We start from the raw sequence: 18,482 nt of genomic DNA on the forward strand, positions 1-18,482 counted from the left end.
CAGCAAAACGCTTTCAAATACATTCATAGAACTTCAGGGATGTAGTGCTGACAAAACACCATTTAAGGACCACTCCCCAAACTGTAACATATCACTAATGCATTAGTAAAACCACTGACCATATTCATGAATTAGAATTTGGATTAATAGCTTTGTAAAAATGAATTATGAGTGTTTATTCAGGTAGTCCCACCAAGGACATTGTTAGAGAAAGACAAACGATCCTCACTCGAAAATGTTTTCTCCCACGAATAGAAGTTTATACATGTCATTACAGACTAATGCACAACAAATCATATCTATTATAAATGTAATCATCTGTAGAAGCCTTTCACAGCACACAAACAATGGGACACAGGATTACAGATCCCTTGCTGAGAAAAAATGCACACTGGTTGAAATGTGGCTCTTTGACCTATTTTACAAGCCTTGATCTGTTTGTTTGAGATATGAATGATGGATTAGTCCCTCTGTACTTTCAATTACTTGTATTTATCTCATATTGAGAACTAAGAAATTCAAAGTTCTGACACTAGGGTAAGAGACACATTGAAAGGTATGAGCACTTACACGGGCAATACAACATAAAGATGTGTGAATGATAACGTATCTCAGACTTGCCACGCGGTGCAAAGATCACTAACTTTATGCAGACAGAAGACATCGGGAGACCAAACGTCTTTGACGATTGAAACACGTGATTCTCACAATTCAAAAGAGTATTGAATTAACGGCATGCAACGCATTCGGTGCGTAGGCTAAATGTCATTTGACAACACATTTTCGTTCGGATCCTGTTTGGCTAGCACAAAAAAGAAGAAGAAAAAGAGCAGACTGACCCAATACCCACATGGGAGCCCATTCAGACAGGCAAAAGTGCAAAGGACGGGACATACCGTGGCACTAGTTGGTGGTAAAAGTGTTGCTACGCATGTCATTCCATAGCAGGATGTCATTTTACCTGTCAAAGCATCTCTTCGGGACAATGGAACCAGTCTTAATTAAGAGGGTCACCTTTTTCTCTCTAAGGCCGATCCTCCAACAGTGACTCCACACAGCAGAATCTAAGAGCAGGATCTCCATTACGCCATGTCATCAGTCTCCTCTGTCTCCTCTGTCTCCACTAGGCAGGCCTCGTCAGAGGTGGGAGCCCTGAACGGGGGGTGGTACTCGAACGATGCGAGGACGGCACCGAATTGGTGCTTCTGGTGCAGGAACCAAAAGACTGCCGAGATCCCCATGATGGCGACCACACTCAGAATGACCAGAGCTGAGAGCAGTGGACTAGTAGCTGAGCAGGAAATAAACAATGCAGGGAGAGAGGTTACCATTGATCTTACTGTATGGCTATTTAAGAACAAAATAAAGGAAAAACGGCTTTGCTTCACTTACTGGATTTGCCGTTTTTCTCTGCTTCTGAAAAATAAATGAACAATATATTAGTGAAACATGACTAAAAATAACTAATATAAATGAAAATAACAACATCTGTATACACTTGTTGATCAAATTGTCAAAACAACGCATTGCTGCTACAGTGGGCCTATGTCCGTCCACTAGTCTATGTCGGCGGGAATTGAAAATACATTTTTCTGTGTTTGGAGGTTATTTGACGGCCGCCCGCTGCACACGGACGATGTTCGTTATGGGGTGTCCCGAGTAGAAAGGCAAATGCTGCTGCTGCTAAATAAAAAAATTGAGCCTTACTTTCAGCAGTCTCACAGACCACTCCATTCTCCAGGTTTTCAACACAGCTGACTTTCTCCCACTCCCCTGTGGTGCTGTGCATTGCCACACAGGTGTCCATGGGAATCAAGTCAGGCGAGCTGGAGCTGTTCCCCCAGTTCTTAAAGCTCAGGCCCGTCTCATCTTGCCACTTAAAGTCCTCAACTTATCAAACAGAAAAAACAAGACATCAAAATTTGAAAAATAGCAATTACTTCACTTATTCTCTCTCTCTGTTAATTTTACTTTTCTTTCCTTCATAACCCAAACAAACCTTGTCTGAAAGAAATAAAGTTATACACAGTCAAAATAACCCTGTTCGAAGAATACCAGTGGTGTCGGCTTTTTTCCATATAATGTATAGATGCTTTTTATACTGGCGATCGAGTTCATAACTTCCCTCACTGGCCTGATGAGACAGCAGATTGCCCAGTCAGATGGAACAGAGTAAACCGGCTAAATCTATGACATTAAAATGCCTGTGGTAACTTGTGGAATAGACACCAGCTGGAATGTGCTTTTAACCAATCAGCATTCAGGATTAGACCCACACGTTGTATAATATGGATTATGGCAGCGGGTGACGTAACCACATTAAGCTGTACAATCACATAATAGGGCAAAGTAGCCTTCATAATACCGAGGTGTCATAATTTCAGAATAAATATCAGTACTTACTTACCGTCACTGTCATAATACATGCCCAACCACACATGGATGTTGCCTTTCCACACCTGCGGACTGTACTTGATGATGAAATCATTCTCCTCTGCACTTTGGACACTCACCAGTTCTAAGAGACAACACAAGACAATCTGTTGCAATTGAAAAACAAACATTGACAGTAGTTTAAAATGGTTCAATCAAATCAAAGCCTATCAGCTAAATCAGGAATGGGCAACTTTGAGGGGATGGGGGCCACAAAAAATCTGAACTCATCATGGGGGCCACAGTGGTTCGCAGGTCTGCTTACCCACATCCATACATGCAATCAGTCAGAGCTGGCCTTAGCCTTTTGGGGGGGGGCACTAAGCAAAATTTACAAGAGGAAAACTGCTTATGCACAAGCAAATTTCAAAATTGCACCTTGTATATTCTACTATTCTAACTTTGAATAGTTGAGACCGACAGTTTTTTGTATAATTTTTTCTTGTCTTTGTAAATTGATCCCTGGGCCTACAAAAGGGGGGCAGTTGCCCATCCCTGACCTAAATGATGAAAAAGTTGCAACATATTGGGATAAAAAGTAATATGATGACTTGTAAATACCATGTCCTGAGCAGAGAGACTTCGCAGCTTCAATCGTATAACTTTTAGCCATGTCTTCTTCTCCATGGACAAAGTGGTAGCATCTTTGTCCAAAAGGCACCCAGGTGCGCCCATCTGCAGGACAGTCTGTGGGGAGAATTAATCATGAGACAAAACCACAAGTCTCAATCCGCATTTTCAAACAAAGTAAGGTGTCCCTGGTCCAACCTAAATTTCCAACACCTCGTCGAAAACAAGTCAAGCAAGCGCCACCAGTGTTATCAGTTGGGATGTGGCTGGTGTAACGGAGTTAAGAACGTACCGTAAACTCACTCCACAGCTAGATTGAAATGTCGCTAAGCAAGCAACATGAAGCTGTAACACTGGCAAACAAGGATGTTTGGAGTGATTCTTCACAAAACCCAGACACAATATTTATCCATAGAATAGTCCTTTGGAAGAAGGATTGTTGACATTTGCATCTAAAAGCATAATTGAGAAATAATTGATCAAAGCTGGTCTATTTATGACATTTAAGACTCCATAGTGTTTCATCTATAGGTGCTACAAAGTGTCAGATTAAGTTTTACCGCTTGCTCTAATAGGAGTAGTATTTTGATTTCAAAAACTTTTTTTTACATTTAATTTATGAATATTCCAAAATATAAACATAAATATTGAAAATAGAATTGTTTCGATTTGGCTCATTTTTCTGTTTTTTAAAGAACATAATATACTCTACTTGCAAGTGGGATCTCTGCTACTTTTAGAGTTACAGGTATGATCCAATTTGTATGCATTACCAACAGAGTTAATGTGAAAATGGATTCAAAAAATGGTCACCTCTGTCATTGCACAGGATGCACAATGATGCAAGTAAAAGGAGGGCTGGGATTGGTTACATTGCCTACCATGCCAATTTAAATGTATTTTTTATTTATTTAACCTTTATTTAACTGGGCAAGTCAGTTAAGAACAAATTCGTATTTACAATGACGGCCTACACCGGCCAAACCCGAACAACGCTGAGCCAATTGTGCACCGCCCTATGGGACTCCCAATTACGGTCAGTGTGATACAGCCTGGATTCGAACCAGGGTGTTTGTAGTTACACATCTAGCACTGATATGCAGTGCCTTAGACCTCTGCATCACCCGGGAGCCCAAAGTAATCGACGAGGATAGGATAAAAATGGATAGGATAAAAATGGGCCATAACTTTAAAACTAGCAGTGATCCCACTCTTTTTTTGTCTGTGTTTCGTGAGGAATCACGTACTTTTTTTAAGCAAGAGAAGCATTAAGTACTTTTAAAGCCACAGTCTGGATGTTGTCCAGTAATTTCAACTAATTAAATACAACACTTAAATTTAATTTATATATACCTTCGTGAGATTAGTGCAATTGCATTATATTGTCAAATAGAAATCAAGTGCCATGTCAGCGAAAATGTAATGGAGTAAATTGTTTGTTTACATTTTGTAGGTGGGCCCACTTTGAGAATATGCACATTTTACAGAATACGATTTGAAGACTAGGCTACACTGCCTTGCTACCTTTGGAAATTATGTGGGCACATATTGTTTGCTTCAACATTATACCTCGATGTCTGAATTATAACGTACATGGTTACAAGCCAAATTACGAGGGCAGCTTTATTCGTTTCTAATAAATACTAGAATATTTTGCATGTGATCGAATGAAAATATAAATCCCTACAAAAACACATGCGGACAAGGAAATCGTAAGCAATGTTACAATGTTGTTCAGTGAACTTTGTCGAAATGCTATCCCGTTACACGTTTTAACTGAAAGCACAACAAATACTTAAACTTTCTCGAACAACACGAAGGGAGCATTTCCCATCCACTTAATATAATAACATTAAACAATAGTTAATTATCTCAACTTACCACCAGCTAAAGTAGATTGCCAATAAACAACAACAAAAAGGAGATTGCATAAGGATAAGGGGCGAAGGTGCCATTTCTTCATTGACTCCATGTCCGCGAACTCCAAATCATGGCTCCAAAGTTTTTCACAGCTTCATACGTCAGCATCTCACATTGAAATGTAACCCCACCCCTAGAGTGCCTGAATTTACATGCTCTCTCAAAAAGTAGACCGGAGCAAAGTTCAGACTCAAGAGTGTTTGAAGCTTGTCTCAACAAATTATCATGCTGAAACTAATTTGTGAATTGCATGATATTGCATAGCTGCATACTGTTGACATTATTAGTGAAGTTGAAGAATAACATTACATTAATTACATTCGATAGAATTTTCAATTGCTTTATTATGGATTGTGGAGAATGATATTTGGTTATGTTTTGTTTTGTCACAGGAGTAGGGCCCCATGAGGATATTGGTTTAGAGAATAACCCATAAAGCCTCTAGATGGTGCCATAACTGCATAAATGTCTAGATTTCAGTGATTGCAACCCAGTGGTATCACATTCTGCCTAGAGTGCCTATTTATGTTTTGAAAAATATACAGTCACACAGGAACGTATTTTATAGATTAATTCAATTGAAATTAGTGAGCAATTGGATGTAAATAAGAAGCACAATAAATTCCATTAAGTTGTAGGTTGTATAGCCTGATCCTTTCTTGTAGGCCTACCATGACTCAAATGATGAATAACATTATTGTCTCATTAATTAATGCAAAACTCCCAGTGATTCTGCTGAGTTGACCAGGATATGGCTGAAAAAACAAGATGCGAGACTTTAAGAAGTGAGAAGAATGTTGATGAGAACTGGAATGGCAGAGTGCTCAGTGGGGTACGTGAAAGCCAGTTCTAGACAAAAGAAGATTAGAGACACTGCATTACTAAACAAGACAAAATCAACAGGGAACATAGACGCAATGTCTGCTGCATGTCCACTCCAAAAATTCTTCAGCGATGCCAGACACTCTTTGGGGGTTTAATAACATCCAATCTGAATAGCTGAGACTTGTAAAATGAGAGAAGATATTTAATATAAGTCAACACACATTAGCTATGGACAAGACTGTGATTGATATCTCACACGTACTTAATATGTAGGGGAGAATGGGGTAAATTGAGATTATTTTTTATTCAGCATCACTCTGTCAAGGGAAATATATAATTTTTTCTAACAAAGATATCTACATATATTTCAGGACGTTGTGTACCCCTGTAAAGAATCAGAATTAATGTAAACATTACAATTCCCAAAAAGTTGTCTCTTGGCACGACTTACCCCGGGTATGGGGTAAATTGTGCCGCAGGACAAGGTAAGTTAAGCCGCCTACACATTTCTATACGCAATGTAATATTACCACCACCATCTTTATTTCCCAAACACAATTCAACACAATCACAAAGTTTTTTTGTCTTTAATAATTTGAAGCACCTTTTCACAAAGGCTTAACACCTAACAAACACTTTGTACTTAAAAAAAAAAAGCTCACTCCGTCATCATCATTATCATTAGGCATAATTCAAACACAATCAAATCACATGCACAATTCAATCACCCTCCATTCATTCATTGACATCAGTGAGGAGAGATATATTGGTTTTAACAACAACACATATCTAGGACCAAGTTTGCTTGCGTCTTGCCTGCGTCTATTTGCGAAGAAAATACATTCTTTATAGCTCTACAGTCGTTGTCACGATCGTTGTCGTCGTGGAAATAACCGGACCAAGGTGCAGCATGGTGAGCGTACATTTCTATTATTTGATAAATGTCGCCAACAAAACAAAGAAACGACCGTGAAGCTTACTTCGGCTATAATACCATTAACAAATACAACTACCCACAAATCCAAAAGAAAAAAAGTCTGCCTAAGTATGATTCCCAATCAGAGACAACGATAGACAGCTGTCCCTGATTGAGAACCATACCTGGCCAAAACATAGAAACAAAGAACATAGAGTTTCCCACCCGAGTCACACCCTGACCAACCAAACATAGAGAATAAAAAGATCTCTACGGTCAGGGCGTGACAGTACCCCCCCCCCCAAAGGTGCGGACTCCGGCCGCAAACCTGACACTATAGGGGAGGGTCCAGGTGGGCATCTACTTCGGTGGCGGCTCCGGTGCGGGACGCAGACACCGCTCCACCTCTGGCTCCCCCCACTTTGGTGGCGCCTCTGGTGCGGGGACCCTCGTCGCTGACCCCGGACTGGGGACCCTCTCTGCAGGCCCCGGACTGGGGACCCTCGTCGCAGGCCCCGGACTGGGGACCCTCGTCGCAGGCCCCGGACTGGGGACCCTCGTCGCAGGCCCCGGACTGGGGACCCTCGTCGTAGGCCCCGGACTGGGGACCCTCGTCGTAGGCNAGGCCCCGGACTGGGGACCCTCGCTACAGGCCCCGGACTGGGGACCGTCGCTGCATGCCCCGGACTGGGGACCGCCGCTGGAGGCTCCGGACTGGGGACCGTCGCTGGAGGTTCAGGACTGTGGCCCGTTGTTGGAGGTTCCGGACTGGGGCCCGTCGTTGGAGGTTCCGGACTGTGTTCCGTCGTTGGAGGTTCCGGACTGTGGCCCGTCGTTGGAGGTTGCGTGGTACTGGTCAGGCACCGCGTTATGTGGTGAAGAGCACGGTGTCTCCAGTGCGCGTTCACAGCCCGGTGCGCTATATTCCAGCTCCCCGCATCGGCCGGGCTAGAGTGGGCATCCAGCCAGGATGGATTGTGTCAGCACAGCGCTCCTGGTCTCCGGTGCGCCTCTTCGGTCCAGGGCATCCTGCGCCGGCTCTGCGCACTGTGTCTCAGGTGTGCTGTCACAGCTCAGTGCGTCCTGTCCCTGCGCTCCGCACGTGCTGGGCCAAAGTGGGTATCCAGCCAGGACGAGTGGTGCCAGCTCTGCGCTCTATACCTCCAGTAGGCCTCCACAGTCCAGTACGTCCTGTGCCTCCTCTCCTCACTCGCTCTGAGGTGCGTGTCATCAGCCCGGTGCCACCGGTACCGGTCCCACGCATCAGACCTCCAGTACGCCTCCACAGTCCAGTACGTCCTGTGCCTCCTCTCCGCACTCGTCCTGAGGTGCGGATCATCAGCCCGGTGCAACCGGTACCGGTCCCACGCATCAAGCCTCCAGTGCGTCTCCACATTACAGAGCTTCCGGCGACAGTTCCCAGTCCAGAGTTTCCGGCGACTGTTCCCAGTCCAGAGCTTCCGGCGACAATTCCCAGTCCAGAGCTTCCGGCAACAGTTCCCAGTCCAGAGCTTCCGGTCACAGTTCCCAGTCCCCAGTCCAGAGCTTCCGGCGACTGTTCCCAGCTCCGGAGCATCCGGCGACGTTTCACAGTCCGGGAACTCCAACGACGGGCCACAGTCCGGAACCTCCAACGACGGGCCACAGTCCGGAACCCAACGACGGGCCCCAGTCCGGAACCTCCAACGATGGCCACAGTCCGGAACCTCCAACGACGGGCCACAGTCCGGAACCTCCAGCGACGGTCCCCAGTCCGGGGCCTGCAGCGACGGTCCCCAGTCTGGGGACTGCAGCGAGGTTCCCAGTCCGGGGCCTGCAGCGAGGGTTCCCAGTCCGGGGCCTGTAGCGAAGGTCCCCAGTCCGGGGCCTGTAGCGACGGTCCCCAGTCCGGGGCCTGTAGCGAGGGTCCCACGCCGGGGCCTGCGACGAGGGTCCCAGTCCGGGGCCTGCGACGAGGGTCCCAGCCGGGCCTGTACGACGTCCCCAGTCCGGGGCCTTGTAGCGAGGTCCCCAGTCCGGGGCGCGACGAGGGTCCCCAGTCCGGGGCCTGCGACGAGGGTCCCAGTCCGGGGCCTGCGACGAGGGTTCCCAGTCCGGGGCCTGCCGACGAGGGTTCCCAGTCCGGGGCCTGCGGCGAGGGTTCCCACCGGGGCCTGCGCGGGGCCAGTCGGTCGACGAGGGTTCCCAGTCCGGGCCTGCGACGAGGGTCCCCAGTCCGGGGTCAGCGACGAGGGCCCCAGTCCGGGGCCTGCAGAGAGGGTCCCCGCACCAGACGCCACCAAAGTGGGGGGAGCCAGAGGTGGAGCGGTGTCTGCGTCCCGCACCGGAGCCGCCACCGAAGTAGATGCCCACCCGGACCCTCCCCTATAGTGTCAGGTTGCGGCTGGAGTCCGCACCTTTGGGGGGGGGGGGGGTACTGTCACGCCCTGACCGTAGAGATCTTTTTATTCTCTATGTTTGGTTGGTCCAGCGGTTGACCGGGGTGGGAAACTCTATGTTCTTTGTTTCTATGTTTTGGCCGGGTATGGTTCTCAATCAGGGACAGCTGTCTATCGTTGTCTCTGATTGGGAATCATACTTAGGCAGCCTTTTTTCCTTTTGGTATTTGTGGGTAGTTGTCTTTGTTCGTGGCATTATAGCCGAAGTAAGCTTCACGGTTGTTTCCTTGTTCTTTGTTTTGTTGGCGACATTTATCAATAAAAGAAATGTACGCTCACCATGCTGCACCTTGGTCCGGTCATTTCCACGACGACAGCAATCGTGACTGTCGTGGCCAAAAGTTTTGAGAATGACACAAATATTAATTTTCACAAAGTCTCTTGCCTCAGTGTCTTTAGATATTTTTGTCAGATGTTACCATGGAATACTGAGGTATAATTATAAGCATTTCATAAGTGTCAAAGGCTTTTATTGACAATTACATGAAGTTGATGCAAAAAGTCAATATTTGCAGTGTTGACCCTTCTTTTTCAAGACCTCTGCAATCCGCCCTGGCATGCTGTCCATTAACTTCTGGGCCACATCCTGACTGATGGCAGCCCATTCTTGCATAATCAATGCTTGGAGTTTGTCAGAATTTGTGGGTTTTTGTTTGTCCACCCGCCTCTTGAGGATTGACCACAAGTTCTCAATGGGAATAAGGTCTGGGGAGTTTCCTGGCCATGGACACAAAATATCTATGTTTTGTTTCCCGATCCACTTAGTTATCACTTTGCCTTATGGCAAGGTGCTCCATCATGCTGGAAAAGGCATTGTTCGTCACCAAACTGTTCCTGGATGGTTGGGAGAAGTTGCTCTCGGAGGATGTGTTGGTACCATTCTTTATTCATGGCTGTGTTCTAAGTCAAAATTGTGAGTGAGCCCACTCCCTTGGCTGAAAAGCAACCGCACACATGAATAGTCTCAGGATGCTTTACTGTTGGCATGACATAAGACTGATGGTAGCGCTCACCATGTCTTCTCCGGACAAGCTTTTTTCCAGATGCCCCAAACAATCGGAAAGGGGATTCATCAGAGAAAATGACTTTACCCCAGTCCTCAGCAGTCCAATCCCTGTACCTTTTGCAGAATATCAGTATGTCCCTGATGTTTTTCCTGGAGAGACGTGGCTTCTTTGCTGCCCTTCTTGACACCAGGCCATCCTCCAAAAGTCTTTGCCTCACTGTGCGTGCAGATGCACTCACACCTGCCTGCTGCCATTCCTGAGCAAGCTCTGTACTGGTGGTGCCCCGATCCCGCAGCTAAATCAACTTTAGGAGACGGTCCTGGCGCTTGCTGGACTTTCTTGGGCACCCTGAAGCCTTCTTCACAACAATTGAACTGCTCTCCTTGAAGTTCTTGATGATCCGATAAATGGTTGATTTAGGTGCAATCTTACTAGCAGCAATATCCTTGCCTGTGAAGCCCTTTTTGTGCAAAGCAATGATGACGGCACGTGTTTCCTTGCAGGTAACCATGGATGACAGAGGAAGAACAATGATACCAAGCAACACCCTCCTTTTGAAGCTTCCAGTCTGTTATTCGAACTCAATCAGCATCACAGAGTTATCTCCAGCTTTGTCCTCGTCAACACTCACACCTGTGTTAACGAGAGAATCACTGACATGATGTCAGCTGGTCCTTTTGTGGCAGGGCTGAAATGCAGTGGAAATGTTTTTTGGGGATTCAGTTCATTTAATTGCAATTCATCTGATCACTCTTCATAACATTCTGGAATATATGCAAATTGCCATCATACAAACTGAGGCAGCAGACTTTGTGAAAATTAATATTTGTGTCAATCTCAAAACATTTGGCCACGACTGTAGATATAGTATAGGCTGTTTTTAGCCTTTAGCCTTTATATACTGTAACCATATGAATGAATTGGTAGACAATATTCTGGTGAGATGAGGGCAGTGGGAAGGTAGGACCCTAAATGGCGGTAATCCAAGAAAGAAGATGAGTAGGCGGCCAGTATGTTGCAGTAAACTTTATTGAACTATTAAAATAATATATTTACAAAAGAATACACACACACACACACACACAATTTTCTACATTGTAGAATAATAGTGAAGACATCAAATCTATGAAATAACAAATATGGAATCATGTAGTAACCAAAAAAGTGTTAAACAAATCAAAATATGTTTTATATTGAGATTCTTCAAAGTACACTTTGGGTTGGGCCATCATTGTAAATAAGAATTTGTTCTTAACTGACTTGCCTAGTTAAATAAAGTTTTTATAAAAAACACAATAAAAATAATTTGGCTCGATGACAGCTTTGCACACTCTTGGCATTCTTTCAACCAGCTTCATGAGGAGTTCCCACATATGCTGAGCACTTGTTGGTTGTTTTCCTTCATTCTACGGTCCACTCTGCAAAGTCATCTGATGCAGCACTCCATCACTCTCCTTCTTGGTTAAATAGCCCTTACACCGCCTGGAGGTTTGTTGGGTCATTGTCCTGTTGAAAAACAAATGATAGTCCCATTAAGCGCAAACCAGGTGGTAGCCATGCTGGTTAAGTGTGCCTTGAATTCTAAATAAATGACTGACAGTGTCACCAGCAAAGCACCCCCACACCATCACACCTCCTCCTCCATGCTTCACTGTGGGAATCACACATGCGGAGATCATCTGTTCACCTACTCTGCGTCTCACAAAGACAAGGCGGTTGGAACCAAAAATCTCAAATTTGGACTCATCAGACCAAAGGACAGATTTCCACNTCATCTGTTCACCTACTCTGCGTCTCACAAAGACAAGGCGGTTGGAACCAAAAATCTCAAATTTGGACTCATCAGACCAAAGGACAGATTTCCACTGGTCTAATGTCCATTTCTCATGTTTCTTGGCCCAAGCAAGTCTCTTATTATTATTGGTGTCCTTTAGTAGTGGTTTCTTTGCAGCAATTCGACCATGAAGGCCTGATTCACTCAGTCTCCTCTGAACAGTATGTTGAGATGTGTATGTTAGTTGAACTCTGTTAAGCATTTATTTGGGCTGCAATCTGAGGTGTTGTTAACTTTAATGAACTTATCCTCTGCAGCAGAGGTAACTCTGGTTTCATCATAGCGCCTGATGGTTTTTGCGACTGCCCTTGAAGAAACTTCTAAAGTTCTTGAAATGTTTTGTGTTGACTGACCTTCATGTCTTAAAGTAATGATGGACTTTCATTTCTTTTTGCTTATTTGAGCTGTTCTCATATCAAATCATCATATCAAATTTTATTGGTCCCATACACATGGTTAGCAGATGTTATTGCGAGTGTAGCAAAATGCTTGTGCTTCTAGTTGTAACGAACGTCGTCGGGAGAAGGAGAAGAGGACCAAGGTGCAGCATGGTAAGTATTCATAATACTTTTAATAAATACGAACACTTGAACAAAAACAACAAAACGACAAATGAACAGTTCTGCAAGGTGCAATACACAAAACAGAAAACAACTACCCACCAACACAGGTGGGAACAGGCTACCTAAGTATGGTTCTCAATCAGAGACAACGATTGACAGCTGCCTCTGATTGGGAACCATACCAGACCAAACACCTAGAAATACAAAACATAGAACAAAACATAGATTGCCCACCCCAACTCACGCCCTGATCAAACCAAAATAGAGACATAAACAAGGAACTAAGGTCAGGGCGTGACACTAGTTCTGAGAGTGTAGCAATATCTAACAAGTAATCTAAAAATTCCACAACAACTACCTAATACACACACATCTAAGTAAAGGGATGGAATAAGAATATGTACATATATATGGATGAGCAATGACCGAGCGGCATAATTCTTGCCGAAATATGGACGTGATCTTTTACCAAATAGGGCTATCTTCTGTACACCACCATTACCTTGTCACAACACAATTGATTGGCTGAAACGCATTAAGAAGGAAAGACATTTCACAAATTAACAAGGCACACCTGTTAATTGAAATGCATTCCAGGTGACTATCTCATGAAGCTGTTGAGAGAATGCCAAGAGTGTGCAAAGCTGTCATCAAGGCAAAGGGTGGCTACTTTGAAGAATCTCAAATCTAAAATATATTTTGGTTACTACACTTTTTTGGTTACTACATGATTCCATATGTGTTATTTCATTGTGTTGATATCTTCACTATTATTCTACAATGTAAAAAGTAAAAATAAGAAAAAACACTTGAATGAGTAGGTGTGTCCAAACTTTTGACTGGTATATACAGTGGGGAGAACAAGTATTTGATACACTGCCGATTTTGCAGGTTTTCCTACTTACAAAGCATGTAGAGGTCTGTAATTTTTATCATAGGTACACTTCAACTATGAGAGACGGAATCTAAAACAAAAATCCAGAAAATCACATTGTATGATTTTTAAGTAATTAATTTTGCATTTTTATGCATGACATAAGTATTTGATACATCAGAAAAGCAGAACTTAATATTTGGTACAGAAACCTTTGTTTGCAATTACAGAGATCATACGTTTCCTGTAGTTCTTGACTAGGTTTGCACACACTGCAGCAGGGATTTTGGCCCACTCCTCCCTACAGATCTTCTTCCAGATCCTTCAGGTTTCGGGCTGTCGCTGGGCAATACGGACTTTCAGCTCCCTCCAAAGATTTTCTATTGGGTTCAGGTCTGGAGACTGGCTAGGCCACTCCAGGACCTTGAGATGCTTCTTACGGAGCCACTCCTTAGTTGCCATGGCTGTGTGCTTCGTGTCTTGTCATGCTGGAAGACCCAGCCACGACCCATCTTCAATGCTCTTACTGAGGGAAGGAGGTTGTTGGCCAAGATCTCGCGATACATGGCCCCATCCATCCTCCCCTCAATACGGTGCAGTCGTCCTGTCCCCTTTGCAGAAAAGCATCCCCAAAGAATGATGTTTCCACCTCCATGCTTCACGGTTGGGATGGTGTTCTTGGGGTTGTACTCATACTTCTTCTTCCTCCAAACACGGCGAGTGGAGTTAGACCAAAAAGCTCTATTTTTTGTCTCATCAGACCACATGACCTTCTCCCATTCCTCCTCTGGATCATCCAGATGGTCATTGGCAAACTTCAGACAGGCCTGGACATGCACTGGCTTAAGCAGGGGGACCTTGCGTGCGCTGCAGGATTTTAATCCATGACGGCGTAGTGTGTTACTAATGGTTTTCTTTGAGACTGTGGTCCCAGGTTCTTCAGGTCATTGACCAGGTCCTGCCGTGTAGTTCTGGGCTGATCCCTCACCTTCCTCATGATCATTGATGCCCCACGAGGTGAAATCTTGCATGGAGCCCCAGACCGAGGGTGATTGACCGTCATCTTGAACTTCTTCCTTTTTCTAATAATTGCGCCAACAGTTGTTTCCTTCTCACCAAGCTGCTGCCTATTGTCCTGTAGCCCATCCCAGCCTTGTGCAGGTCTACAATTTTATCCCTGATGTCCTTACACAGCTCTCTGGTCTTGGCCATTGTGGAGAGGTTGGAATCTGTTGATTGAGTGTGTGGACAGGTGTCTTTTATACAGGTAACGAGTTCAAACAGGTGCAGTTAATACAGGTAATGAGTGGAGAACAGGAGGGCTTCTTAAAGAAAAACTAACAGGTCTGTGAGAGCCGGAATTCTTACTGGTTGGTAGGTGATCAAATACTTATGTCATGCAATAAAATGCAAATTAATTATTTAAAAATCATACAATGTGATTTTCTGGATTTTTGTTTTAGATTCCGTCTCTCACAGTTGAAGTGTACCTATGATAAAAATTACAGACTCTACATGCTTTGTAAGTAGGAAAACTGCAAAATCGGCAGTGTATCAAATACTTGTTCTCCCCACTGTAATATATATATATTATATATATATATAATATAATATATATATATATATAAATATTCTGCCCATACCAATACATTTATTTTAGGCAATAACTGAACCAATTTGTGTAGGCTATATTAACAATATTTTGTCCATATCAACGAATTTATAGGCCTATACAATATTTATAGCCATACGTGATTGAATGAAAAGCAGTAAACATACCTGCCCACATGAACGAATGTAGGCCTATATAAAATATAAATAGCCATACACGATTTAATGAAGATCAGTAAACATTGTTTCACATTCTTTAATAAGACTCATGAACACAACCAGGCAATAGTAAACATACACAACATTCTTTCACATTCTTTAATACAATCCTTAAGATTGCGACAATCTAAGTAACATAATATAAAAATCTCCATCAGTTTAAGCTAGATATGTCTGTTTTTTTGCATGGGCTGTGTCTCAATCCACCGCACCCGCATATGTCAGCCTTCTGCATCTGCGGTGGAAGGGAGAAGGGTGCAACTGCAGCCCGTAATTCGGGCGTTGCTGCACGTGGGCAATCATGTATATGCAGGAACCCCTCTTGATACTTCTATTGGTCAATTTATAAGCTATGACTCCAGTACATTGGTGAGAGGCAGGGACGCTCCAGTACAGTAGGTGGCGGTAATCCACCATAACGTTGGATGCCAACAGCCGATAAACCCCACAGAAGAGGAAGAGGCGGCGGCGGGGGCGGGGGCGGGGGCGACAACTGTAGCTGGTACACACTGGTAGAATGTCCTTCGCCCCTGCCTGTCGGGTACTGTTTTCCCTCAGTTCTGTTAATGACGCCAGGGCCGGTGTTCGGCAGGCGGGAGCGAACGACATTGTGTGCTAGCTTAGTCAGCTGCTCCTAAGGAGTACACAGAAGGCAGGAGGCAGGGGCGACACCGTGTCCTAGCTAGCTAACCATCAAGCTAGCTAGTGCACAGTGATGCTAGCACACAGTGTCACCCAGTCTCCCACCTGCTGTGTACAGGTAGCTAGCGGTAGGCGGGAGCAACACCCGTAGACAGTGTCCTTCGCCACCGCCTGTCAGGCATGGTTTTCTCCGGTACACAGCAGGTGGGAGGTGGTCTTCTCACAGAAATGTCTGTAGTGTCCGAACGGTTTGGCCTACGGACTCTCGCGAACACGATGGTGTTGCTCTACATCCCCATCCGTTTTGCTCTACATCCCCATCAAGTCCCACAGGACTCGTCTGAAGTCGGTAACCCTGATGTGCCAACTTCTGTCTGTAGCGTCCGAACTGTTTGGGCTACACTGTGGAAAGGGGAGACTGTCACGAACACGATGGTGTTCTCCGTTTTGCTCTATGATCCCCACAAGAGTCACGGGACTCGTCTGAAGGTAACCCATACAAATGGATGAAAATACAGGGGTAGTTTTGTGCCAACAAAAATAAAGGGTTAAATATGCGTAAAAAAAAAAAATATATATATTTCTTGAGCTTTCTTATATCTCCTAGATATAGGACAGACACTTCAAAACCTTATTCCTTATGATACATTTTTTTTACTGTTCTTTTTGCCATTTATGAAAGTGTTGTTCAATGTGTTTCTATGGGCTATAGTAGTAAAGGCTCAATATTTCTTTGACAACTAAAGGGGTCCTAATATTCAAAATCAAATAGCTAAAGGATCCATGGTACTGTAGGACCATCTTAAAACAATTCCATATGTTAGCTTAGTAGAACCCTCCCCCAATGACTTAGACTTTTAGAGGTTAATAGCAATAGGCTACAGCTGGCTTCACAGCTTCTCAGTGAAACTCAATGTATTGTAGCCTCACTCGGACAGTGTTCACTGTAAAAATAGAATGCATTGCACCGGTGCTTTGAACATTTGGACTATATTAGTCCACACAGAAACAAGGATGCACTTGCATGCTAGGTTTAAGATCTCATATTGAAGTTAAAGATAGATACAAATATCATGAAACCTCTAACACAATTTCTTCTTTTTTTTGACTTGGTGAAACTTTTTTTACCTGGTTACCCCTTTTTCCATGTGGTTTCTTCCTTCACACACTCCATTAAATGATGGCCTCTTCCAAAATATTTGGTCAAATTATTAATTTTGTGTATGGTTTCCTAGAAACATGGGTGGTTCAACTTACCCCACTCTCCCCTACAGTAAATATGGATATACAGTTATTATCTTCAGGAGCCCTCCAGTACCTGATACCGAGCAAATGTTTTAGATGGAACCTCTGTGAGTGAAGACACAGCAGAAGAGCAATACACCCAGCCATTCAGCGTCATCGGAATGTTAAATGTAACAGATCAAACATAATGGTCAGATAGAAAGATACCACTGTTAGTTCACTCTCCACTGAGATGCAGGAGGTTGATGTTTCAGAAAAGTCCAGAAAAGATCAAGAGCTCTTTGTCCTCTCCCTGTGTAAACGCCACATACTTTGGTGGAACAGAAGACATGATTTTTCGTAGACGGCACAATCATTATACCTTTGTTGAGATGGCTCCTCTTGGAGAGCTGCTGTGCTGATATTACCTGCAGCCAGACAAAAGGGCAGAACGGGTAGTATGATATAGTTATAGTGGAGGCAGAAGGCGTGCCCGGCTTGTACAGTAGACGCAGCTGGCTGCAAGCCACAGACAGCTGCAGCATGGATCTGGCTCCTTGTCTGTCTGCTGCTCATGGCTTCCCGTCGGGTGGCACCACACCCTGCAGGAGACCAGGAAGACCCATCTGCCAGTCCAGGGCCTGGCCACTATGGTCCTCTCCAAGCTCCCGTCCTTCTATCCTCCCTCCCATCCACCACCCACCCAGGCCTGGCCACAGCCCTCTCCAAGGCCCAGTCCCTCTAGCCTCCCTCCTGTCACCGCTCACCCTGGCGGAGACAGGGACATGCATGTTAACACTGTGACCGGGAGATGGTGTTGATGATAATCTCTACACTGCCCTCACCCTCAGGGCTGTGAATGTGCTAGTGCCAAACACACTGTATGTCCAACTCAACAGAAGGTCTCTTCAACAGTAAGGTCTGTTCAGGCATTGTAATGACAGACTAGAGCAGTGAGTCCTGGTATATTGATTAGATTGCCTCCATAGCTGACTTACAAAACAGTGCACAAGATGAGAAATAAAACAGACAAAAGTTTCATGATAAATTGCATTGTCAGAGTTATATTAATCGGGTTGGATTGACATGGTATGATTCTACCCCATTTATCCAATTTCCTTTTCTTGAGCCTGTCATTTGCAAAGGTAACAGACCTCATAGATAAGTTTCCCCTCTGTCGCGAGAGGAAATGTGTCACATATCTTCATTGTAAGAGAGAGCAGTGTCAATCTCAACTCTATGTGAGGGAAGGTCAGAGTGTCAGTGTGTTGAGACCAATGACTAGAATTCTCATGTGCTCTGAGGAAATTGCTACTGTAGGATTAATCTCACTCCCTGGCCTTGGTGAGCCAGTCGCTGGTAAGGAGATAGGCCTATACAGGCCATGTTGTACTGTCGCTCCAATC

General features: G+C 44.5%; 1 protein-coding gene across 1 annotated transcript; it reads right to left on the reverse strand.

Moving 5' to 3' along the window:
- Positions 1 to 630: 630 nt before the first annotated feature.
- Positions 631 to 5,041, reverse strand: LOC111974626 (CD302 antigen). The gene is made up of 6 exons (XM_024002508.2): positions 4,885 to 5,041; positions 2,995 to 3,120; positions 2,408 to 2,518; positions 1,708 to 1,890; positions 1,393 to 1,416; positions 631 to 1,291 (listed from the first exon to the last, which is right to left on the reverse strand). Exons 1-6 carry the CDS (start codon positions 4,973 to 4,975, stop codon positions 1,083 to 1,085), a joined length of 744 nt encoding a protein of 247 aa, XP_023858276.1. The 5' UTR covers positions 4,976 to 5,041; the 3' UTR covers positions 631 to 1,082.
- Between the last annotated feature and the right edge of the window lie 13,441 nt (positions 5,042 to 18,482).

This window comes from Salvelinus sp. IW2-2015, linkage group LG2, assembly GCF_002910315.2.
Source record: "Salvelinus sp. IW2-2015 linkage group LG2, ASM291031v2, whole genome shotgun sequence".
NCBI lineage: Eukaryota > Metazoa > Chordata > Actinopteri > Salmoniformes > Salmonidae > Salvelinus > Salvelinus sp. IW2-2015.